The sequence below is a fragment of the Python bivittatus genome, unplaced genomic scaffold (assembly GCF_059951505.1).
Source record: "Python bivittatus isolate LINGU-HERP-01145 unplaced genomic scaffold, Pbiv_v1 ctg000610_np1212, whole genome shotgun sequence".
Classification (NCBI taxonomy): Eukaryota; Metazoa; Chordata; class Lepidosauria; order Squamata; family Pythonidae; genus Python; species Python bivittatus.
The window spans coordinates 60,393,759-60,419,051 of NW_028277088.1; the positions used below are offsets into that span (position 1 = coordinate 60,393,759).

Sequence of the window (25,293 nt, forward strand, 5' to 3'; positions counted from 1 at the left end):
ATGTTTCAACAAGAAACCATGCAGTTCATCTTCACCTGGTGCTGACCAATTTTTGATCTTCCTTGCCCCTTTCTCCACCATTTCTGCTGTTATTACAAGTTCTTTCATTTCAGCTTCGTTTTTATTCTTATCTATCTCCTTCATCCAAGCTGCTTTATTTGCTGCTTTATTACATCCAGCGCTTCCTTGATCTTCCTTGTTTCTAGGTGATATTTCTTGATCTGGTATTCTTTGGTCTTTTGTTCTTTTCTTTCTTCTGTTCTAGCTTGCTTGCCTTGACACTCTCTTATGAGACCTGTCCAGTATGGTTGAACCTCTGGCATACCTCTCATCCTCCTTGGAGCATGCCACCCTTGTAACCACATCAAGGTGATTGTTGTTGTTGTTGTTATTCCTTGTCATGGACAGATCACTCCCTGTTGGTTCTAGAGTTCTCTGAGGCTGATCTTATTTTCCAACTTGATCTTCCATTTTGGTGGCGCACTGTTTGTCTTTTTTCTTGTTTGTTGATTTTGCATCCAAGGTATTCAATTATAACTGCAGCCATGCTGTACATTAGTTTGTTTCTTGCAGTGAGCTGCTGCTTATATTTGATATTACAGTATTGGCATCTTTTAATACTTGTGCTAGCTGTTTCTGTGTAACAAGTTTCAATGCAGCCAGCCTTATTTTGTTGTTTTTGTGCTGCTCTAGATGCTCAGTTATTCTGTTTCAATTCCTCTTATTTTTTTAGTTAGAGGGCTTTCTGAGGAGAAGGCAGAGGAGAAGGTGCCTTGTTTGGGAATGAAAATGACTCAGTAGTTATGCTGGCTTCCTCCACTGCTGACTCCTCCTGGATTCCCTCTATAGTCTGAGCTACTTCTGGCAAGGCTTAGGTTTCTTTGCCCTGGGTAAACCTTTGCAGTTCTTCCAATTCTACTTCTTGTGAATACTTTATTTTGTGTTATAAATCGACCTTGATCTGCTAGCCTCTGTTCTGTTATTTCTGATTCTAGATGTTGTTCTTTCCAGAACTGGTGCATTCTTTTCAGATATCCTCTTTTCGTTGGACTTGATCTGTAATATCAGATCATTATTTGTATTCGGTCTTCGTATATTTGTGACGGGTAAACAATTTTTCTTCTAGTAGTCCTGCAGCTGCTGGCCCTGGTTGCTCAGCCAACAGTCCTGACTCCTGTAGCCCACTTGACACCAGATGTCCAGAAACTAGAACACCTAGCGCGGTCCTTGTTGACCTGGGTGAACACCAATCCGGTATAGGTTTCTGTAAGTTATGTCTCACCATATTGTTTTTGGGAGAGACACTCTTCGTCTGGCTCCTCTGATGAGACCTGTCCAGTATGGTTGAACCTCTGGCATAGCTCTCATCCTCCTTGGAGCATGCCACCCCTGTAACCCCATCAAGGTGATTGTTGTTGTTGTTGTTGTTGTTGTTGTTGTTGTTCCTTGTCATGGACAGATCACTCCCTGTTGGTTCTAGAGTTCTTTGAGGCTGCATCCTGCCATGGGAAGTTAGGATCTGATTACTCCACCCCATCTGCCTGATGGACCCTACTGGGTTTCAGAGGGAGCTTGGGGTTATTCCTGGGGCTGGTACATAGTTCGAGTGAGCCCTTAGCTGCTACTTGGAATGAGAGAGTGGATTGGATCACATCTGTGCAGACTGACTATGTGTATAGATCCCAGAGAGCCTCCTGGTATTCCAAGGAACTCTAGGTGGTGGAGCAAATAAGAGATGCCACTAGAGGAAAACAAAGAATAAACCCAACAGAGCATGGGTGAGAACCTTTCTTAGGGATTACCTCATGGCAATAAGAGTAGCAAAATATCATTATGTTTCTGCCATTCTCCACCCGCTGAGCCAGTGGTTGTGTTTAAGGTAACCCAATCTCTCCTGGGTAAAGAGGGATCAAGGGAACTTTTGCAGGGTTGCTATGGGTATTGTTCGAGGCATCTGTCAGATAAACTCACTCATATTTGCTTGAAGGTGAATTCTAGCTATATAGGTTCTAAGGAGTTGCCAGAGGCATGGTATTAACCTATTTTCACAGGGAATAATCTGTGGTGATGCAAGCCACCTGTGTATTAGATCCATGTCCCTCCTGGTTGTTAAGGTCTCCTGGGAGGTGACACGTGATTAGCTCCATGCGGTGGTTAATGCTTCTTTGTGAGAGGGGATGGTGCTACCTACATTGTAGGAAGCAGTTCTTTGCCCTCTCCTAAATCGCTGGACCCAATGGAATTGGACAATTGTCATCCAGTCCCAGCCTTCCCTTTTTAAGACAGCATTGATCATGCTTGTTGATGACTTTTGGCAGGCTCAGGATGGGAGTAGTGTATCCATCCTGGCCTCCTTGATCTCTTATCCTCCTGGACCATCTCAGGAGATTGTGTGTGGGAGGCACAGTTACAGAGGTTCTCCTCTGTTCTCAAGGGCCAATTCCACTCCCTGTTGATAGGGGAGGAGATTGAGTCTGAGACCCCTGCTTTGTGGGGTTCCTTAGGGCTCCAGTCTTTTCTGCTCCTACTTAACATCTCCATGAAGTTCCTGGGCAAGGAGGATCAATTCATACTGGATTGATGCTGATGATGCCCAACTATATATCTCTGTCCTGGGCCAACCAAGTAATGCAGTCAAGATTGTTTCCCAGTATCTGGAGGTTGTGGGAGCCTGGATGGGGAAGATCAGGCTTTAGCTGTTACAGGAGGGTCCCAGGTTCAGCTTATGGTCATTCACTCACACACTCACAGCCTGTTGAGGCACATGGATCTTGTAAGCCCCCTTGCTTTCTACTTGGGTTTTCCAGAGAGCAGATAAGATATAGCTCTCATTCTCTTCAGAGAACGCAAGCCCCACAACCACATCAAGGTACTGCCTCACTGGGGGTATTATTATTATTATTATTACTATTATAGAATATTAGATATTATAAATTGATTTCTGTTCTTGTAATTTCTATGGGCCTATTTTTATGAACCTGAATTATTTCATAGATGCATGGCAAGAATTAGTGCATTGGTATTTGATTATCCAAGCATCAGAGATGATTGAATGAATTAAAAAAAAAATCTGATTGTAGGGGGCGATATGACTCTTTTGATGGATGTAGAAGTGGACAGAACAGAAGGTATAATTATAATCAAAATTTGAAAGTGTTCTAAGCTTTTGTGCAAGAGTTTAATTTGATAGATGTATGACATTGTCTTCACCTCCAGGTTAGGAACTATACATTTACTTCTTATGCTCATAGAATGTGCTCTATTGTTATTTCCTCTTCATTAATGGAATATATTTTAGACTCTTATTCATCCTATTGATATATATCTGACCATGTTCCTATTACATTAACTCTTCAGTTTAAAAAGTTTAAGCCAAACTATGGAAGGTGGTATCTTAATACTTCCTTGTTACAAGAGGAGGACTTTTTCAGTTATATTAGACAATTAAGTTTATAATTTTTTAAAATTGTAATTCATTTACTCTACAGAATGTATGGCACACCTATAGCACATATGTGAGGTTATAGCTTATGTTACAGATTCTGCTTCCAAGAGGAAGCAAGAAAAAAAGTCTTTTGCATGAACAGCTAGAAATTTAGTTAAAGAAAGATTATGCAAAAGAATCCATGGACTAGGCCTACAAAGCACTGGGTTAACAAAGTTACAGTTAAGGGATTTTTATGCTGATAAGGTAGAATTTTCACTGAGTAGACTGAAGTATTGGGAGTCCTGGGAAAATTACAGGGATTCCTGTAATGCAAGTGCCAGGTGTGGGAAGCTGCTGGTTCCAGAACTGCTTTGGAAAACAACTATCATGATCAAGCAGAAACCATGATGTCTACACTGAGGAAAATGAGAAGAATATAAAATGAAAGGATAATACACATAGTAAATTATACTGCCAGAGGTCTAAAGAACTGTGGGCTGATCTGGACCATGGTAAGGTAGATGCCAAGATGCCAGTTGTCAACTTTGGAGGAGAATGAATTCAATAAGCTCTAAAAAAAACTGCAACCCATTTCAAGAAGGCAACCTCCCTAATAACCAGAGAAAGAAACCATCTTGCCGCAAAGTCTTTGTCTTGTATGCATTTTCCCTTAGCTTACAGACCCTTATCTTAGCCCATCATTGCATCCAGATACTGTATAAGTCCACAATCTATAAAGATTCTCCTAACTCATATGATTTAAACAAATAGTTTTGGGTGTTATCCACTTACTAGCAATATTTTATGTCAAATATCATAATAACTACCATCACCGGTTTAACTGTTGTACGCTTCTCTGAGTCGCTTTGTGTGGGATAGGCGGCTATATAAACGTGACATATAAATAAATAAATAATTACTGGGGATAGAACAAAAGTTGAATTGCCATGGGACCAAGTCACCCAATCATAACCTCTGAAGATGGCTCTTAAATAGTGCTCCAACATTCAAACCAAATTGCCAGGCCAGGTTAGTTTCTCTCCTCACAAAAGTCATCCATCAAAGCAGATTAAGTCCCATAGCTATGAACACCGATTGGAATGAGTTTACAAGTGCACAACCACCACTATCTCAAGTTCCTGTCCTAGCAAAGGGTTATTAGCAACTAGATTATAGTTAAGATTGAATACACATCTATTCTCTCTCATGCACACACAGAGTTAAATCACTAAAGGAAATACTATGTTCTGCTCACCATATCTTTCTTATTTTTGCTCAACTCTGATTTTAGACTTTTAATCCTGATGCTGTATTGTTCCTCTTGCTGAGATAGACACTTTTGTAAAGTTTTTTTCTCTAAAAGAAGTTTATTCACCTCTTGATTCTCTGTGAGAGAATGTTTCTGTTGATTAGCTGGCAGAGATTTCTGAACTGCAGACAAAACCATTTCTGCTTGAGCTAGGATGAAAAGAGATTTATTTCAGTCTATAATTAGTGACAAAAAACAAACCAAACCAAAATGCGTTTATAAAATACCTGATACTAGCAAGTTCATTTTCTATTCTGTTGGATTGTTATAAATAATATGTCTTGCAGACATGGTTACATTGCATTTAATGTTACTGCAGCAAGTGTAGGTCTTAGTTTTGATCAAAGCCTCACTTTGAAATCAGTATAATGGAATTAGGACTTGCAAGATCAATCCTATCCATTGGGTAATAAAATATAGTATTTATATTATTATTTTCTTGGGAAAGACTGGGCACTCATATCACCATTCTGCAGTTACGTACATGAAGAAATTAATGTAGGTGAAGAAAAACATTTAGATTACAACAAAAACCATAGATAATTAAGGCTCCCTAGGTCCAGACTGAAACTGCTTTCCTTCTCTTCTGGTTAACATCAGCTTCTTTAATAATAATCTATTATTAGAAGGGACAATTGTTAACCTTGTATATATGGAAAGGTAGACTTACTGCATTAGGAGACAGCTAACTGGAGTTTGGTAGTAAATTCCAAAGAAAGGATAGAGGAAGAAGAGAGATAGGAAGAGTCAAGGACTCTAACTGATTGATGCTGTTTCCTGAGTACTCCTGACTGTGTGTCAACAGGACATAGGCCTAACTGAGGCAGCCTCAGGGTTGTAAAAAGAAGCCACCTCCACAGAGAGTGATTTCACTGAGCAAACAAATACACTTTGATAGAGAGGTCAAGAAGAAAGCACTTAGAATGTTGTTCATCAGAAGATTTTACAGATGACAAAACTGTTCTTACAACCTGTACAGGTCGTGTCATTTCAAGTGCAAATTGTCTGCCATTCTGGAAGAGAAGTTGAAAGGCCTATAAGCAAAACTGCTCCCTTCCAAGCTTATCTGAGAAGATAGGGAATTCTTGAATCAACTCAGAAGCACTTTTGGATGGACAACAGCACCAAGAAGTCTCCCAGACAGGAGAAAAAAATCAAAAGGAGGAAATGACAATTTTTTATTGAAAAATAAAACCCTGCTACAAATGGCACACCCACTCCCTAAAATACACACCAGCACTCATCCACTGTCCACACCTCCAGGTCTTCCTCATCAATATTGTGGCCAGAAGATGACAGGTGCACACACAGCTTTTGTGCTTGTTAATGGAGGAAAAGGAATTTTCCCCTGCCACTGGGACTATGAAGTATGACACCCATGGATCCCGCTCAATAGTGTGCAGGACCAAGTGCAGTGCCAGGACATACAGAAGTGGGCTCAGTGGGCACCCCACGACACCTCAGAGAACAAGGGGATGTGATGATCATGGTGGCTGTTCACCTGAAAGACGACCATAGCTCCTATATACAGGAACTAGAGATGTCCATGACATGCTGGGGTGTGCAGTGCCACCCCAGAAAGGTCCATAAATAGTTGTGATGCACGCAATCAAGGGCTTTGCTTTGATCCAGTTGGAAAAGGAACCCAGCCAACCGACTGCAGCTTGCTGACTGAAAAAGTTCCCTCATTAGATACAGCGAGTGCTCTATTGAGTGGCCCAGCCCTCGTCTGTGTAGAAACCACAAAGCAGCATACTACCCGTCCCAGTCACTTGTCCAAGTTCTTGATGAGCAAGTGATAATCTACATTGGTGAGAGTGATAGGCCACCAGTTCTACAGCAGGGTCTGATCCACAGACCTGGGCTTGGGAAACAGAAGCCAGAGGTGCTGAGTCATGGTCCTTGGCAATGTCAGGGGACCATTAGAAGGAGTCTTGTTGACAGAGGCCAGCAGTAAATTAAAGACTGTTGTGAGAGGCGTGACTAGCAAGCTAGAGATAGCCCAGTAAAAAGCCCACCCTAGGCCATCCAGACTGGGAGCCAAGCAGAATGAGCCCTCCCACAGGGCACTATCAGGCTAGCAAGTTCCGACTCACTGGGTGGCAATCTTGCAAAGTGTGATGGAATGGAATTATGAAGGCCAGGCTCAGGGAGTAAAACATTTTCTTAGCTCACCGGAGGAGCGTGGGAGATACAAGAGGATGAGACTGGCACCTCCCTGAGGAATGATGTGATGGAATGGAATTATGAAGGCCAGGCTCAGGGAGAAAAACATTTTCTTAGCTCGCCGGAGGAGCGTGGGAGATACAAGAGGATGAGACTGGAACCTCCCTGAGGAATTCACTATGTTGTGGCTGGCTGACTTGGGAACTGGGGTTTCAGTCTAGGAAGATTCTTGTCAGGCCTAGCCCAAGGAACTCCAAGAGACAGTGCAAATTCAGTTCCGCTATGTTTATTAGCTACAACCTCTAGCAAGAATCTTCCCAGACTGAAACCCCAGTTCCCAAGTCAGCCAGCCACAACATTGTGAATTCCTCAGGGAGATGCCAGTCTCATCCTCTTGTATCTCCCACGCTCCTCCGGCGAGCTAAGAAAATGTTTTTCTCTCTGATCTGGCCTTCATAATTCCATTCCATCACACAAAGGAACCCTCGGTAGCTTACAAGAGGTTAGTATGGATGAAGCACTCCTTGACAATCTGGCATTTGCTACTGACAGCTCCAAGAGATGAGGACCCCAACATTTGCATGCGCATGCACTTGTGGCCTTTTCTCTCTACTTCAGCCCCAGAGTGGAAGAAGAGGAAGAGGAGGCAGTGAGGGGAACCCAGCACCAACAGAGCCCTCACACTGTGGGGCTTGAAGTGTTGGCGAGCCCAGTGGAGGGAAAGGCGAGGCAGAGTTGAGGAGGAGGAAGAGGAGGAAGGTCTGCTGGGGGTGATGGGGTGAAGCCCCAGCATTTCGGTGCAGCAAGAACACAATGGTTGCCTGAGGAGGAGGACTAGGAGAAAGGTCAGCTGGAGGTGGGAGTGGAATACAGTGGCTTCTTCATCTCAGCCATGCCATGTAGGGCAGCCAAAAGGGCAAAGCTGGGGGGGAGATAGGCAGGTGGGGAGACTTGAAGCAGAGGCAGTTCATGCAGGGCTGGGAGGGACCAAGACAGGAATGGTTTGGATCGGGGTGGGGCCTCGCCTAACAACCACATGGGATTTGCTTAAAGATGGCAACTGGGACTGCCATAACTGCCGTCACTAAGTGCTGTGGTCACGTGACATTGTGCTCAATGACCATTTCACTTAGCAACGGAGTTGCTGGTCCCAATTAGGGTTGATAAGTGAGGACTACCTGTACAGTAATGCAGGGGGAATTGACTAAGACATGAATTATTGTGAGTACGGCTTATCAGTGCAGAAAGAGGCCCAACAAGATGAACCTATGCTAAAGCTCTCCTAGCCATAGCTGTAACTTGCTCTTTAAATCGGAACTTAAGAGTCCAGGAGTACCCCCAAATTGTACATCAAGTCTGCCTGGGTGGGGTGCAACTCCGTTCAGAGCTATGGATGGAAAGTCCCCAGATCTGGGGGACCTCAAAACCCACAGCCACTCAGTCTTGCCACAGTTGAGCTATGTGAGACTAGGCTGAAGCTGCCACAACTAAAAGATGAAGCAGGCAGGTAAGCAGAGAACAAAAAGCCAGGAATCTTATCTAAAAGATCCTTTCGAGGAGGTAGATAAGAAGGAAACAAGTCATACAGGAAACAAAGGAAAAAAATGTCACCTGAACCAGACAAAGGAAATTGGGCCTTAGCACATAGAAACCTCCCCAATCCCATCAACAGCCGCCAGACTTGTAAATTAACAAGGCAAGAGTAGCTGCCAGCCTTCTGAATCAACAATGCAAGGACTTTAGGGAATAAAAGGGGTCCTGAAGCCTGCTCACTCCTTGAGTAGTCTTTGAGTCATCTTTGGATCCAGACTTGGAGGCTTCCATCCCTTTAGCTAGTCCCTGGCAGCCTAGCTGAGAGGAATGTGGGTAAGCGTGGATGAGTGTATATGTGTGCGTGTGTGAAAGAGCAAATGTACATTGTAACCAGGAAACTTTTGCTGTTGCTTTAAATTCACTGGCTCTCCATGTATTTCAAAGAATCTGTTGTGCCTCAGTGTTCAATTCAAAGTGATGTGTGCATGTCCCTAATTACTTCCCACCTGTTGCCCAGGGCTGTGTGTCTTATCTGCTCTCTGGAAAACCCAGGTAGAAAGCAAGGGGGCTTACAAGATCCATGTGCCTCAACAGGCTGTGAGTGTGTGAGTGAATGACCATAAGCTGAACCCTCCTGTAACAGCTAAAGCCTGATCTTCCCCATCCAGGCTCCCACAACCTCCAGATACTGGGAAACAATCTTGACTGCATCACTTGGTTGGCCCAGGACAGAGATATATAGTTGGGCATCATCAGCATCAATCCAGTATGAATTGATCCTCCTTGCCCAGGAACTTCATGGAGATGTTAAGTAGGAGCAGAAAAGACTGGAGCCCTAAGGAACCCCACAAAGCAGGGGTCTCAGACTCAATCTCCTCCCCTATCAACAGGGAGTGGAATTGGCCCTTGAGAACAGAGGAGAACCTCTGTAACTGTGCCTCCCACACACAATCTCCTGAGATGGTTCTGGAGGATAAGAGATCAAGGAGGCCAGGATGGATACACTACTCCCATCCTGAGCCTGCCAAAAGTCATCAACAAGCATGATCAATGCTGTCTTAAATAGGGAAGGCTGGGACTGGATGACAATTGTCCAGTTCCATTGGGTCCAGCGATTTAGGAGAGGGCAAAGAACTGCTTCCTACAATGTAGGTAGCACCATCCCCTCTCACAAAGAAGCATTAACCACCGCATGGAGCTAATCACGTGTCACCTCCCAGGAGACCTTAACAACCAGGAGGGACATGGATCTAATACACAGGTGGCTTGCATCACCACAGATTATTCCCTGTGAAAATAGGTTAATACCATGCCTCTGGCAACTCCTTAGAACCTATATAGCTAGAATTCACCTTCAAGCAAATATGAGTGAGTTTATCTGACAGATGCCTCGAACAATACCCATAGCAACCCTGCAAAAGTTCCCTTGATCCCTCTTTACCCAGGAGAGATTGGGTTACCTTAAACACAACCACTGGCTCAGCGGGTGGAGAATGGCAGAAACATAATGATATTTTGCTACTCTTATTGCCATGAGGTAATCCCTAAGAAAGGTTCTCACCCATGCTCTGTTGGGTTTATTCTTTGTTTTCCTCTAGTGGCATCTCTTATTTGCTCCACCACCTAGAGTTCCTTGGAATACCAGGAGGCTCTCTGGGATCTATACACATAGTCAGTCTGCACAGATGTGATCCAATCCACTCTCTCATTCCAAGTAGCAGCTAAGGGCTCACTCGAACTATGTACCAGCCCCAGGAATAACCCCAAGCTCCCTCTGAAACCCAGTAGGGTCCATCAGGCAGATGGGGTGGAGTAATCAGATCCTAACTTCCCATGGCAGGATGCAGCCTCAAAGAACTCTAGAACCAACAGGGAGTGATCTGTCCATGACAAGGAACAACAACAACAACAACAACAACAACAACAACAATCACCTTGATGGGGTTACAGGGGTGGCATGCTCCAAGGAGGATGAGAGCTATGCCAGAGGTTCAACCATACTGGACAGGTCTCATCAGAGGAGCCAGACGAAGAGTGTCTCTCCCAAAAACAATATGGTGAGACATAACTTACAGAAACCTATACCGGATTGGTGTTCACCCAGGTCAACAAGGACCGCGCTAGGTGTTCTAGTTTCTGGACATCTGGTGTCAAGTGGGCTACAGGAGTCAGGACTGTTGGCTGAGCAACCAGGGCCAGCAGCTGCAGGACTACTAGAAGAAAAATTGTTTACCCGTCACAAATATACGAAGACCGAATACAAATAATGATCTGATATTACAGATCAAGTCCAACGAAAAGAGGATATCTGAAAAGAATGCACCAGTTCTGGAAAGAACAACATCTAGAATCAGAAATAACAGAACAGAGGCTAGCAGATCAAGGTCGATTTATAACACAAAATAAAGTATTCACAAGAAGTAGAATTGGAAGAACTGCAAAGGTTTACCCAGGGCAAAGAAACCTAAGCCTTGCCAGAAGTAGCTCAGACTATAGAGGGAATCCAGGAGGAGTCAGCAGTGGAGGAAGCCAGCATAACTACTGAGTCATTTTCATTCCCAAACAAGGCACCTTCTCCTCTGCCTTCTCCTCAGAAAGCCCTCTAACTAAAAAAATAAGAGGAATTGAAACAGAATAACTGAGCATCTAGAGCAGCACAAAAACAACAAAATAAGGCTGGCTGCATTGAAACCTGTTACACAGAAACAGCTAGCACAAGTATTAAAAGATGCCAATACTGTAATATCAAATATAAGCAGCAGCTCACTGCAAAAAACAAACTAATGTACAGCATGGCTGCAGTTATAATTGAATACCTTGGATGCAAAATCAACAAAGAAGAAAAAAAGCCAAACAGTGCGCCACCAAAATGGAAGATCAAGTTGGAAAATAAGATCAGCCTCAGAGAACTCTAGAACCAACAGGGAGTGATCTGTCCATGACAAGGAATAACAACAACAACAACAATCACCTTGATGTGGTTACAAGGGTGGCATGCTCCAAGGAGGATGAGAGGTATGCCAGAGGTTCAACCATACTGGACAGGTCTCATAAGAGAGTGTCAAGGCAAGCAAGCTAGAACAAAAGAAAGAAAAGAACAAAAGACCAAAGAATACCAGATCAAGAAATATCACCTAGAAACAAGGAAGATCAAGGAAACGCTGGATGTAATAAAGCAGCAAATAAAGCAGCTTGGATGAAGGAGATAGATAAGAATAAAAACGAAGCTGAAATGAAAGAACTTGTAATAACAGCAGAAATGGTGGAGAAAGGGGCAAGGAAGATCAAAAATTGGTCAGCACCAGGTGAAGATGAACTGCATGGTTTCTTGTTGAAACATCTGACTGGTCTGCACCCACTCATTGCCAAGCAGTTTAACAACATACTGGAAGGAGGTGAAATTGATTGGTTAACATCTGGCAAAACCTACCTGATAATGAAAGATCCAGCAAAAGGGGCAGCACCAGGCAACTACAGGCCAATTACCTGCTTACCAACAACTTTCAAATTGCTAACTGTTGCTGTAGCTGATGCAGTCCAACAGAATCTAATGGAAAACAAGCTCTTTCTGCCTGAACAGAAAGGAAACTGCCCAAACAGCAGAGGAAAAAAGATCAGCTCCTAATCGACAAGGTGATTTTGGAAAACTGTAACAGAAGGAAGACCAACTTGAATGTAGCTTGGATCGATTACAAGAAAGCATTTGACTCCCAGCCAAATGACTGAATAATCAAGTGCCTAGCAAAGATAGTACCAATAGTTATAGGCACCTTAGGTGCAATCCCCAAACATCTGGAGCAACACTTGAATACCACTGGCATTGACAAAATCACTATCAGTCAATTGCAAAAAGGTGCAGCTTACAATCTGCAACGATACCTTTTAACATCATCAAACAACAACATATGTCTATCCCAGGTTCTTGGGAAGGACTTGATAGGTGGATAAAAATGCCAAATCCAGTCTAAACATCTGGCTGACTGTGAGACCAACAATAATAAAAATCAAATTTGTATGCTGCGCTACTGATGGTAATATGCTCCACTGGAAATCATCTGCCGCTGCCCCAAGATAAAAATCAGGACCAAATTGTGTCCCCTGTGAGGGAGACAAGTGAGTTTTCAACTCACACTGTGAGCTGGGCCAGAGATAACTTTAGTCAGTTTCTTGGTTACCATGCTGGCTATGAACTCCTGAACAGACTGGAATGGAAGATTAAAGTCCCATGTAATCCCATAAGCCTAGGGAACTCCACTGCCAACCCGGCCATAGACACAAGCAGCTCAGTTAGAGCTGGTATACTAGCCTCCCCTCTGGTCCCTACAGTCCAACTTCACAAACAAGGCCTCATAATTGGCTGTCTGTAAAAGTGCACTTCTGGAAGCCATCTAGGTTTATTGGGTAACAATGGCTACACTTTTGCATAGCCATCCATGTTGGATGCCTCCACATTATAAATCGAAATTGCCTCCTCTTGTTAAGAACGTCTGTAAATTGAAAAGAGATGCATTGTATGTCCAACCTGCTGTTAAAGTTGGACATGAAAAGGTGGGCTACCCTTGCCTTGAAGGGTGATAATCTTAATTGACTTAGTGGAGGTAGGATGGGGTGAGAAGCAGCCAAATCATCAGAGAGGAAAACTGGATCCCACATGTATCCTTACTTACATAAAAAATTCTCATTGTAATGGAGTGATTTGCAGCCATTCCAGTATTTGTCAACCAAGTCAAGAAAACATTGCATGGGCGTTGCTTCAGATAACTTTTTATTCACCAGATGGGTTGTTTCTTGGGGTAGTGCCTTAAATGAAACAAATACATTACATTTCTATTTAGTATGGACTTTTCTTATGTGCTGAAATCAGATTAAAATAAAAACCATTTTGGCAAATAAATTAGATTGCATGTAGAAAATTAAGCTGCAACCTACCCCTTCACTATTACTGTAAAAGACCAAATCTGAATGCAACAAAATGCACATAACTGCAATATGGATTATGTATGCCTTCTCCTCCAGCTTAGGTGTAACATATTTTGAGTGAGGACCACCCTAGACACTTCATACATAAATGTGTACCATGTTCTGATTTACAACATCCAATTCTTAATTCAATGAAAGAAAGAATAGGTTTTTATATAAACAATATTGTAGTCTCTTCGTTGACATTTCATGTACTATTTAAAAACTTCAGCTTCAAATTACTAAGAATTAAAGCATTGCATAGTCTGATTTAACCCCATGTAAATACTTTATCCCCCATGCCATATTTAATAAACTATTTTTCAAATTACCATCAGTTGCAAAGGGAGTCTGAGAAAATGAATTTATAGAGCTAATCATTTCACAGTTCTCTGGCCAATGGGGTTGTATAGAAATACAGGATGAATAGATAAGAAAAAAAAAAAGATTAAGAAATTATTTGGAAAAAAACCGGGAGTAATTAGTATAGAACTATTATGATTTTAGGAATGCCTATTCCATAGAACTCAAGCATGCAAAAAAATAATGAAATACATATTTTAACAACAATATGCTAAATATCCATCCAATTAAGAGCTTGAACCTGGTCCATCAAAGCCAGGTTAAAATTAAAATTTTGCAACTTTTCCAAAGAGAATTTGTAATAGTGTAGACCACGCAGTAATAATAATGTAATAAAATGAAGTAACTTCTGGGGTTATCACTAAAAAAATACAGAATAGCAAGTGCAAAATTCATATAGTATTTTTTAAACTAAATTATGCAAAAATTGTCCCCAGGTTAAGGGCTATAATCTGTGTTCTGCATATCATATCTCATGTTTTAGGCAATATCTGACACTGATCAGTGATGAATCATATCTCTATTAAATAATATTTCTGAGGCAAAACAATAACTTCTTCCTTGTCTCACATTTGTCAATACAAGACTACAGTGTGATGATTCAGTACCTGTAGAGGGCAGAGGGAATGGCACTGAAGGACAGGAGGAAGGACTGCTACCAAGGAAATGGTCAAATAAGAGGGCCCTGAGCCTGGTCCAAGAAAGTAATTTGAGAAAACATCTGAGACAAACCCTTCCTTAATTCACACAAAGATAAAGGGAGGGAGGGGGAAGCACATTCAGACTTGCAAGATTCTGTTACTATAGGTATTATTATTATTATTTATTATTATTTATTTGATTTGTCCCCGCCCATCTCCCCACAACGGAAATTATAATAGTATTTAGTTAAAGTACTATTATAATACCTATAGTAACAGAATCTTGCAATCTGGTCTAGCTTGTAGGGCTGAGAGTACCATTTAAGAGATTAACCAAATGCATTTTTATAAAGCTGGCACTAATAGAATAATTAGTCATATTGTTTTCAGTATTATTAGCTCAATTCAACCCACTCAAATACCTTAATTTTTACAACAAAAGATATTTGTACATGGTATTTAAATGTGAGCATGTGACAAAATTTGAAAAATATAATCTATTTAATATAAATAAAAATCAGAACTAAAACATACTTTTTAATATGTCAGTAGCTACATACAGTACTTGTATTCACAAAGCTACAAACAGAAAAAGTGAAATACAGAGTTCTAATGTTTCACTTAATGATAGCATTCATTATATCAACTTCAATAATTTCATCAGCTTGATTGGAACAATTTATTTCTACTTCAGTGCTGCCCAACTTTAGACCAACTCTGGGTGGCTCTTAATATAAAAAATGAAAACAAATACAATAAGATAAATAAAAAATACAATAAGGGAAACAAAGAAAACACCAAATCCAGACCAACAAGATCAAAATATATGAACATATGACTAACACATCTAACAAGTACAACAGTGTTATACTTGGCTTCTTGCTGAACATCTCAAACCACGTTTTATATACATAGTTCTGAGTAGCACATTGTTCGTCCACTGGTCAGCGTATCTCACCTAATTCAGGGCTATGAGCACTGAATTCTGCGATACTGTGTATTGGAACAACCATAGCCTTGAGCCACTGTATAGTCTCACAGAACCAAGAGGGGCATATTCCCCTCATGAAAAGCCACACAAAATTCATCTACCAGGGCAGCCAATGCTGTTTCCATCCCGTTACCAGATCTGAATCCTGACTGGCAGGAATTCAGATAACCAATTTCTTCTAGGATCCTCTGTAGCTAAGTCGGCATCACCTTCTCAACACCTTTCCTAAAAGAGGAAAGTTGGGGACCCTTTCTCAGAGAAGCATTGACAATTTCCTTGATCTGGCTGTCTCAACCTTGCCTAGCTGACTACAGAAGCCAGGAACGATATGGTTCAAGTCCACAAAGGCAGAGCTGAAACCACAGAGCAGATCCTTCACTTCCTTGGGTTCAATAATCTCAAATTAATTTCAGAAAACAACACAAGATCCTGCTTTGCTCACCACAGTGGATCTGCCAAGAAACTTGCAAAATCATCTTGCAGGTCTGCCAGCATCTTATCCCATCCATCCTTCCCTATCAGATCAAATGAAAAAGGCCAGCATACATCTTTCCCTAAAAAGGTCCATGAAACCCCAAACAGGGCACAGAGAAGATTTGACATTTTGCCACTTCCTGCCACTCTGTATATTTGAAGATGATCTCTTAGCAAAGCCTGAATACATTTGCTTTTGGTTTTCCACCACCATTGCTCTAGATGTTTTTTTCAACTGCTTCATTTCCCTCAGCTCCTCAGTAACTAAGGAGTCACGTAGGATTGGCAATTGGGTTCACAAGACCAATTGTACTCAGTGTTCTGGCAGTCTCCACTGAAATTGCCCACCAAATGATTTGGAAAATCCTCACTCTTTGGAACCCACCAAGATCCATTATGTACATGGGACAGACTAATCAAAAGGGACCACCACTCGTGGATGTTCAGGGTGATTGTGAGGCAGTTGAAAGGGAAGTGATCTGACTGTGACAAAGGACAGATGTCAGTCCTCCATCTCCAGGTCATATCATCTGCTCCAAAGTAAAGACAAGATTTAGTAGGTGGCACTCACATGTTCTGGGCTAATTATTTGGGACAGGCCCATAGTTACCATGGAAATAATGAACTCACATGTCAGCCTAGTGGCTCCTTTCTTGTGGATTCCCACTGGGGTCACTCCTCTCCTCTTATTAACATCTATATAAAGCCACTGGGAAAGGCAATCCAATATCCTCAATATGCTGATAATACTCAGCTTTATTTGGCCACCCAGCTGGAGATTCAGTTATGGTTCTAGTGTTTGGAGGCTGCAGGGTCTGGCTGAAACTGAAACCTGGCAATGCGGAGTTGTGTTTGTTCTCTGTGGATCTGTCAACCCCATTGTTTTTTCTTGGGACATGTAGCACTGCCACAAACAGAAAAAGCTGTGACTTAGGAGTCCCCTTGGACTCATGATTGCTGTTACATGGGCAGGTTAAGGCTGTGGCCAGGAGGACCTTCACCCAACTCCAGCTAATGTGTGAGTTATGCCCTTACCTGAAGCAGGAGGGCATAGCTATAGCAATTCATACTCTTTTCAGCAGAATTAGATTTATGTAACATACTCTATATAGGACTGCCTTTAAAGACTACTCAGAAACTACAGCTGGCCCAGAATGCAGCAGCCACATATTGACTACTGTAGTATTTATTGCTTTGGTCATATTACACTAATTTAGGTCATCAGTTGGTTTCTGTGTGTAACTGAAATCGCTAGCATTGATGTATAAAGCTTGGCAAGATTCCTTGGTAATGGCCTTCCAGAAGCTATATTATTCTGGGGGATCCTGAAGGAATTGAATAAGTGTCATCTGGAACCAGATGTTGTTAATGTATAAATTATTGTTTTATTTATCATTTGTTTTGAACTGCTGATACTGGAGTATTTTTGTTTTATCTTGTTTTATTTTGTTGAGTCAATTATGGTGGCACATAAGTTTGATAAACATAAATAAATAAAAAGCAGTGCCTCAGGACATAACTGTATATTTGAGCATCACAGATTACAAGGTATAATGCTATTCACCCAATTCCTTTTACTATGGGTATGTAATTCTTTGTACAAATTATAGTTTCAAATAGCAATATTACAAGATGGGATAATTATGAATATATGTCAGTACTCTTAAAATGCACTGATATAACATCTGTATATTTTATGAAAACAAAATATAATATAAATGAATTATTCTGTGTCATTTTCTGTGCCAGAAATACACATATCAAATCACATCAAAGCTGAATTTGCCATGACACCCTTTAGCATGCTCATTGTACTAATTACTAAATGCTTACCTGAATCTGAAAAAGTGTCCTAGATTACTTAGTTCCAGTTGAGATGGAAGCTTCAATTAGAGAATGGCAATATCCAATATGCAACCAAATTAGTTCTGAAATTGTTGTTTGGATATAAACAATCTTGTTTAGCACTCTTATGCATCTATATGAGGAGTATTTTATATGCATAGCTACGAGCCATATAAAATAGTATTACAATCAAGCTGATCAAAGCTACTTTCTGATCAAGATGATTACCAAAATTATCTATTTGAAGTAGACAATGACTGTATTATCAGTTAAAATAAAGAAAACATAATATAACTTTGTTGTTAACACTTTATTGCATTTGTAGATTTCTGAAAGCAGGTACTGTCTCCTTTGCATATGCATTTGCACACTCATATAGAGCTTTGATTGCAGTGCCATGAATGCCATATTGACTTTTTTGATTCCCCCCTGCAGATGCCATTGATAGTTGGGCCAAACTGCTCATTCTTCTTTGAATTTGCTCGTTATGAATTCAAAGTAGAGTAAGTAGATTATGGATGTGACATAAGACTTTCTAAAACTCACTGAGTCCACCAATTATCCTTTCCTGCTCATGCATTCAAATAAAAAGCAAGATAAATTCATCTCTGACATATGGAGTGGCATGCACACTTCTTACCTGTCCCTCAACACTCATTGGTGTGGCAAAGGATATTTGCTGCTGTGGCCAGCATATCCATTCTGTAGGATTCAGGCACAGATGGGTGCTGCTTTATGTCAAGCAGAAGAGGCGTGAGCACTATGAATTGCACACTAGATAGCTACCAAAGCAACCAAACCTCTACTGCAGCTTTCCGAGCATCAAAAATGGGGCCAAAACGTATAAGGCAACAGAAAGGTTCAGTTTGTAAACATTTATTGCACAGCTGACACTCTAGATCTCATTATAGGCATAGTCTGTAAAAGGTTGCTTTATTCAACAGTCCAAAAAAGACTTTGCTTGCATCCCAAACCATTCTCATGTCAGTACCTTTATTTAAATTATTTTCAAAAATTCTTTTAATTTCTTTTTACAGTCCTCAACAGTTTCATCTTTCTATAACAACACTTCATTTAATCTCCATCTAAAAGAGTTAGATTTTCTTTTATAAACCAGATTCACAGGATTATGATCTGAGAAAGTCTTTGATAAAATCTCTTCGAAATTTTAGTAGCCAGGTCTCTTGAAATCCAAATCATATATATTCTTGAAAAAGATCTGTGTCTTTCTGAAAAATAGGTGTACTCTCTTGAACTACCATTCTTCTGTCTCCATACATCAACTAACTCTAAACTGTCCATCAAATCAAAACTTTTGGTAATTTACCTTGAGTAATTTTAATATTTTTCTCAGAAGCCCTGTCCAGCTGGGGAGAAACCACTCTATTCCAATCCCCCATCAAACACCAATTGTCATAGGAAAAGTCCATTAATCACTCCAGAAGTTGTTTATAGGGGACATAAATTCCCAGAACCATAGTTTTAACCCCATATAATGTAACTTCTACTCCAATAAATCTACCATGTGCATCAGTTAATACAAATTCTGGATTTAGCTGAGAATTAATATACAGAGCAACTCCATTTCTCTTCTTAATATCTGCTGATATAAATTCTTCACCCAAAATTTTATAGGTCAAATATTTTATATATTTTTTCCTGATCTGAGTCTTTTGTAGGCAAATAATCTTGCTTTAATTTTTTTCAAATGAAATACTTTTTTTCTCTTCTGAGGAGCGTTTGCTCCATTTATATTCCATGTTAAACATTTGTAATACATTTTCAGGCCAAAAATTTAGAAAAGTCCATGCCTGTAGCACCTAGTTCAGTATCATCTTTCGATTCCTGTTGCATCTGTTGTGGTTGTTGTGCAGGTCCCTCTAAAACCTCCATTTCCATCTCTTCCAATTCTCCTTTGTATTTTTCTAAAAAATCTCTCACCTTCTGGACAGAATTCAGTCTAAATCTTTGCTGTTTAAAAGTAAGTCACACTTTCCAATTTATCCCATCGAAATGGGATCTTTTTCTGTTTTAATTTTTCAGCCAAGAAGGAATATTATTTTCTCTTACATAAAGTTCTAATAGGAATCTCTTTCAAAACAATTATATATATATTATCCATTTTCAGTCTTGTATCAAAATGTTGTTCCAGGACTTTTTCACTTGTCTTCTTTCGAACAAAATGCACCAAGATATCTCTAGGCACATTCCTCATTCTGGCAAATCTGGAATTTATTCTATAAATCTTATTGATTTCTGTCTCCATATCTTCCTCTTCTAAATCCAAAAATTTGCCAAAACATTAATAAGCCAGTCTCTAATATTTTCATTTGGAATCTCTGGAACTGCTCTGAAACAGAATTCTTTCTCCCCCCATTCCAGAAAAGCCAGGTTATCCAATTTTTTTTCCATCTCTCTGCTTTGAACCTCAGACTTACTCTAAAATTTCCACTCTATCATTAATTTGTTTTACCTCTCCAGATACTGTTTTTTAGAATTTTCCATCTTTTTAACATCTTCTCTCATCTTTTCTCTTAGCTTTACAAATCTTTCATCCATTCTTTTTTCAAAGGCATCCAATTTATTTCCCATTTGCTCAAAAAATTTCTGAAGCATATTTTGTGTAAATATTTTTTCTGTAGGTTGTTCTAGTGAGCCTCTTCTGCCCTCTTTTGCTGTTTTTCTAGTATTGATTTTTAATCCAAAAGTAAAAAAGGCCCAAGCCAGCAAAATAAGATGAGCTTCTGCCACTGTTTTTCCTTGTTATCTTGTTTCAAACACTTTCATTTTAGTAGCACTCAATAACTTTCACCACAACAAAGCTCATGTTGCCATGGCAACTAAACATCACAGTTTGTACCTTATCTTTTATTATGCAGATTCCACCAATCACATAGACTCTTTAAGGTTAGCTAGTAACATTCCTTTGCCAGGCTAATCTCTTTAGCTGGCTTAAGAAAAAAGTGTTATAGCAAAACACTTTTGTAAATAGTAAAAATAGAAATAGAAAAATAGGAAGAAAAAGAAAAACAATTGTCCCCTTGTCCGTTTTAAAAAACTTTCTTATATCTTTTGTTAATTAAGCTTTTTGCAAATAGTTCTTGAATCTTTAAATCAAAGTCTGTTGTGTTATTTTTATAATCTCAAAAGATTTAACTCACTGCAAAGAGCCTTAATTTTGCTGCAGAGGAAATCTCTCTTAATCTGTAATTAATTACTTCACAAGGTGGTTAAGCAGTGGGGAGAAGCAAAACTGTAATGTCCATTTGGTTCCACTGCAGTTAGGAGCATAGATGGAATTCCAGGTCTCCTGGCAGATCAACTTCCGAGCCAGCTGCAAAAACGTTTCAGTTTCTGCAGTTAATTCAGAAGAAACTGTCATCTGGAGCACACATGATTAATCTCTCAATCTTCCTTTGATCCAGGAAGACTGGGCTGGCCAGAAGCTGCCTCCCAGCCAGCGTTTCTCAGCTGTGGTGTATCTCCATGCTTTGGAAGCATCCACCTGCCATTAATCCCCACTGGAAGATAGGGGTTACCTGATACAATATAATCTGAATTTAAGAAGAAGAGGCAAGAGAAAATACAAAATATTTTGGATGAGATAAAAATAAATAAATTAAAGAATTCCCCAAGAATAGAAATATCTCCCAACAAATTAAGATTTTACAGCAACAGTTATATTAACAATAAGAGAAATGGAAATAAAATTGAATTATTGAAAGCAAAAAAAATTGAATTTGTGAATAAACCAAGAAAATAGTTGGGTTACAGACTGTGAAAAGAAAAAGAAAAGAGAATATTAAAATTATAAGAGGGATATATTGTATTAACGGATAATGTGACCATACTAAGAACATTTTATCAATATTAGTCTAATTTGTATAAAGGACATCATATTCCATTGGAGAAAACAGATGAATACCTGAGGAAACAAAATTTACTGAGGATTACAAAAGGACAAAGACAAATCATGAATGGACCTATAACAATAAGGGAAGTTTCAGAAGCAATTAAAAAGAGTAAACCAGGAAAAGTACCTGGGCCAGATGGACTATCAAGTTTCTATTATAAATGCTTTGGGGATGAACTTTTACAACCCTCACAAAATACAATGAATTCTATTTTACAGGGTGGAAAAATGCTGGAGACTTGGAAAGAGGCTAATATAATGTTAATGCCTAAAGAAGGATAAGACTTGACTTTAGCAAGGAATTACAGACCAATATCTTTGTTGAATAATGACTATAAGTTGTTTACAATGATTTTAGCTGGAAGACTGAAACTAATTTTGTAAGAATTTATTCATGAGGATCAATGTGGGTTTTTACCTAAAAGACAGTTGAAAGACTGTGTTAGAACTGTGTTGGATATTTGGAATATTTGGAACAACATAATGAAAAACAAGCCACGTTGATCAGACAGACAGAAACTTTATTGGTCATTGACTAATAAAAATACATTCTATAAAACAAAGCAAAATTATCCCCTAACATCAATAACTGTTAGCAACCATTAGTAGGTGAAGCTTACACATAATGTAGAATTTTGCTTCTTTTAGAGAAATACATTTATCCTGATTGTTTAACAGATAATGTAAATAAAAATTATCAGAGTGCCTTGAAAATTTAAATAAAAGGGTGGCAAATATCCCTGGAGAACTGACAATACAAAAGAACATGGGCTATGGTTTCTATGGCATCAGTGTCATAGGGGCAATATCGGGTTTTGTATGGGGTTTTCCTATACTTCCCTTCCAAAACAGCTGTGGGGAGGACATTAAATCGGGCTAGAGATAAGGCTGTCCTGAATTTGGAGACTGTGATATGATATAAATGAGAAGCTGGTTTGGGCACTAAGATTTGGTTATTAGCAATTATATCATGAGAAAATGCAGCAGTTTGTTTGGCCTTCTATATTTAAGATCCTTTGCCTTAACATTGATCTATCTTGTTCTAACTCTAGGGTTAAAATGGCATCACTGGAGAAACCACTCTCTGAAAATAGGTCAACTTTATTTCACAATACACAAATGAGATCTAACACACTGCTTGTGTGGGCTGAATAAGTGTATGGATATATATAACTATTATCCTTGCCCCCCAAAATTTGAAGATTACATTTAAAAATTATAGAAACTAAATATAGGCCAGCATTATTGCTTTTATTGTCTCTTGAGAGCCACAGTGGATGACTCTCAAATAATTCATTTGGAAAACTATTCTTTTGTGCAAAATCATGAAGGATGATCCTAATTTGGCATTAAAATCGCCAAGTAATATAATTATGGATTGAGAATATAATGATGTTAATTCATCCATTATAATTTCTAAACTTATCCAATAATCGGAATTAAAATAAGGGGATGTGTGTGGGGGAATATATACATTTACTACTATTACTTCACAGCTAATATGTGGGGAAATTAATCTTCATTATCTAATTTCTCTCCCTGCTTGATTCTTGTTTGATAAGAGTACAAAGGCTGCCAGAGGCTCGTCCTTTTTTCTTTAATTTTTGGGCAGGGATATCCCATCTTTGAAATCCCGGGAGTTGTACAGGTTCATCTTCTCCTGTTAACCAGTTTTCCTGAATAGCTATTATATCAAATTTAGAGAGGAAGCCCGCCAATTCATTGTCCACTACTTCCTTCCATTCAGTTACATTCCAGGACGCAATTTGTATAGATCTCGTACAGGCAGGATGTTCTAAGTGGGATAGTGAAATGGGACTTAGAGGTACATTCAGTCAGTTTGTTTCTGAATCTGGTACAATATTATCAACGCTTCCCAAATAAATAGAGTTATTATAAATTTCAACTTTCCTCACCGGAGATTGTATTTGTTGCTCTTCTATACTCAGTCCTACCTTCTGTTTTCTAATTGCTGAGCTTGCATGCGTCTAGCATCAAATTGGGGGTTGGAAACAAAAGGTTGCTTCCTTTCAAGGCCTCCCTTGTTGGTTTCCACTTGCAGTGACGTAGAGTGACGACATATAGGGTGACAAGATGTAGGTGAGTCAGTCCCTTGCTGAATAAGTCTGGAGTATGGGCCATCCTTGGGTCAGCTGCTAAAGGCAACTCTGTGGGTTGTTCTATCTGATTTTCCAATGCCAAAGATATTAAATCTCCAACTGCTGGGTGACCTTTCTTTTTGTATGATTCTGTTTTGGATTAGTTTGCTTTCTCTCTTTTTTTGGAGATTTTATTTTTTCAGAGTCTGGGCTTAGTAACAGTTCCATCAAGGAGCAACTTGATGGGAGTAGGGTATTGAGAGTCTCTGTTGCTTTTGTTACTAATTTCAGCATTGATCTTACTGTATCAATTTTATTTAAGACCAATTGTTGTTCCCTCAGGGGAAAAGTGGCAAACAGATGGGTTAATTCTTCCTCATTTTCCACAAAGTCTTCAAGGGCCTGTATCCCTCCTTTCTGCAAATCTGGGGCCAAATTTCCATTATCCTTATCTTGTTCTGACCTTATTAGCGTAGGAGAGCTCCTCTTTGTGGATAATAAGTGATTATAGTTAGAGTTTTCAAGGTTCATTACATCCTCCCTCTCTATCTTGGCTCTCTGCCCAGACATTAATAGAGGCTGGGTTTGAGTGTTGCGAAAAACACATATTGGCTGAATATGTAATTTTCAAGCTTTAAGAGCATCGATGGCAAAACAAACTCTTCAAATTTTAACAATATTCTTTTGCATACATGCCTACTAGGGAGCTAGGAAATCTCTGTTCTCTCATTAGAGTATACTCTGCAATACAAAAGTTGTGAAAAGGAATTCAATATTACTCTTTTATTATGCCACCTACCCTTGTTCACCGGTACATCAGTAACCTGAAGTAAAATCTTATGTCTCTGTAATACTAGTCTATCCTTCCTATCCTCTCCATCTATGCAACCCCGGTCCGCCCCTTCTGTCCTTGGATTTAATATAGATGTCAGCCCATAAAGTTGCTATTTGCTTTCTTTTCCGAATTGGTGATGTAATCTCCCATTAAAGTCTTTAACTCGTCTATCTTCTTGTTAGCCTCCAGAAGCTGGTCAAATAAAGCAATAACTGTTTGCAGTGTTAAGAGGCAATTCTTGGCAACCAAGTCCAAGTCACCTTTAAAATTATTCCTAATATTGTATTGTCAAAGGCTTTCACGGCCGGCATACGATGGCTGGTGTGGGTTTTCCAGGCTGTGTGGCCGTGTTCTGGAAGTTTTGTTCCTAACGTTTCGCCAGCACCTGTGACCGGCATCTTCAGAGTGCAGGAGCACAGACAGGAGCAGCAGGGGCACAGAGAGAACTGCTCCTGTCTGTGCTCCTGCACTCTGAAGATGCCGGTCACAGGTGCTGGTGAAACGTTAGGAAACAAAACTTCCAGAACACGGCCACACAGCCCGGAAGACCCACACCAGCTATTCCTAATATTGTCCATATCCTCCCCTCTGCCTCCTATTAACACCCACACAATGAAGTTGTACCATCTTCCACATCCCAATCCAATGTTGAATAGGAATTATATACAGAGGTTGCAAGGGGAGAAGGTGAGAGGATTTACTCACATTATCCATTGGCTGTAGAAACTCCTTTATTTT

At 39.9% G+C, this 25,293-nt stretch overlaps 1 protein-coding gene across 4 annotated transcripts in view; it reads right to left on the reverse strand.

The window, feature by feature from the left end:
* The window catches only part of CEP72 (centrosomal protein 72), a 122,317-nt gene that overhangs the window by 56,915 nt on the left and 40,109 nt on the right, over positions 1-25,293 (reverse strand). Inside the window, exons 9-10 of one of the 4 annotated variants that reach the window (XM_088150205.1) lie at positions 13,103-13,235; positions 4,803-4,885 (exon numbers count right to left, since the gene is read on the reverse strand). The exons of 2 other annotated variants lie outside the window; for them this stretch is intronic. In XM_088150205.1, the coding sequence (XP_088006331.1) occupies positions 4,803-4,885; positions 13,103-13,235 (216 nt within the window). Of the gene's footprint in view, positions 1-4,682; positions 4,886-13,102; positions 13,236-25,293 lie in introns of all 4 variants that reach the window. One more of the 4 variants, XM_088150204.1, reaches the window with a different exon arrangement.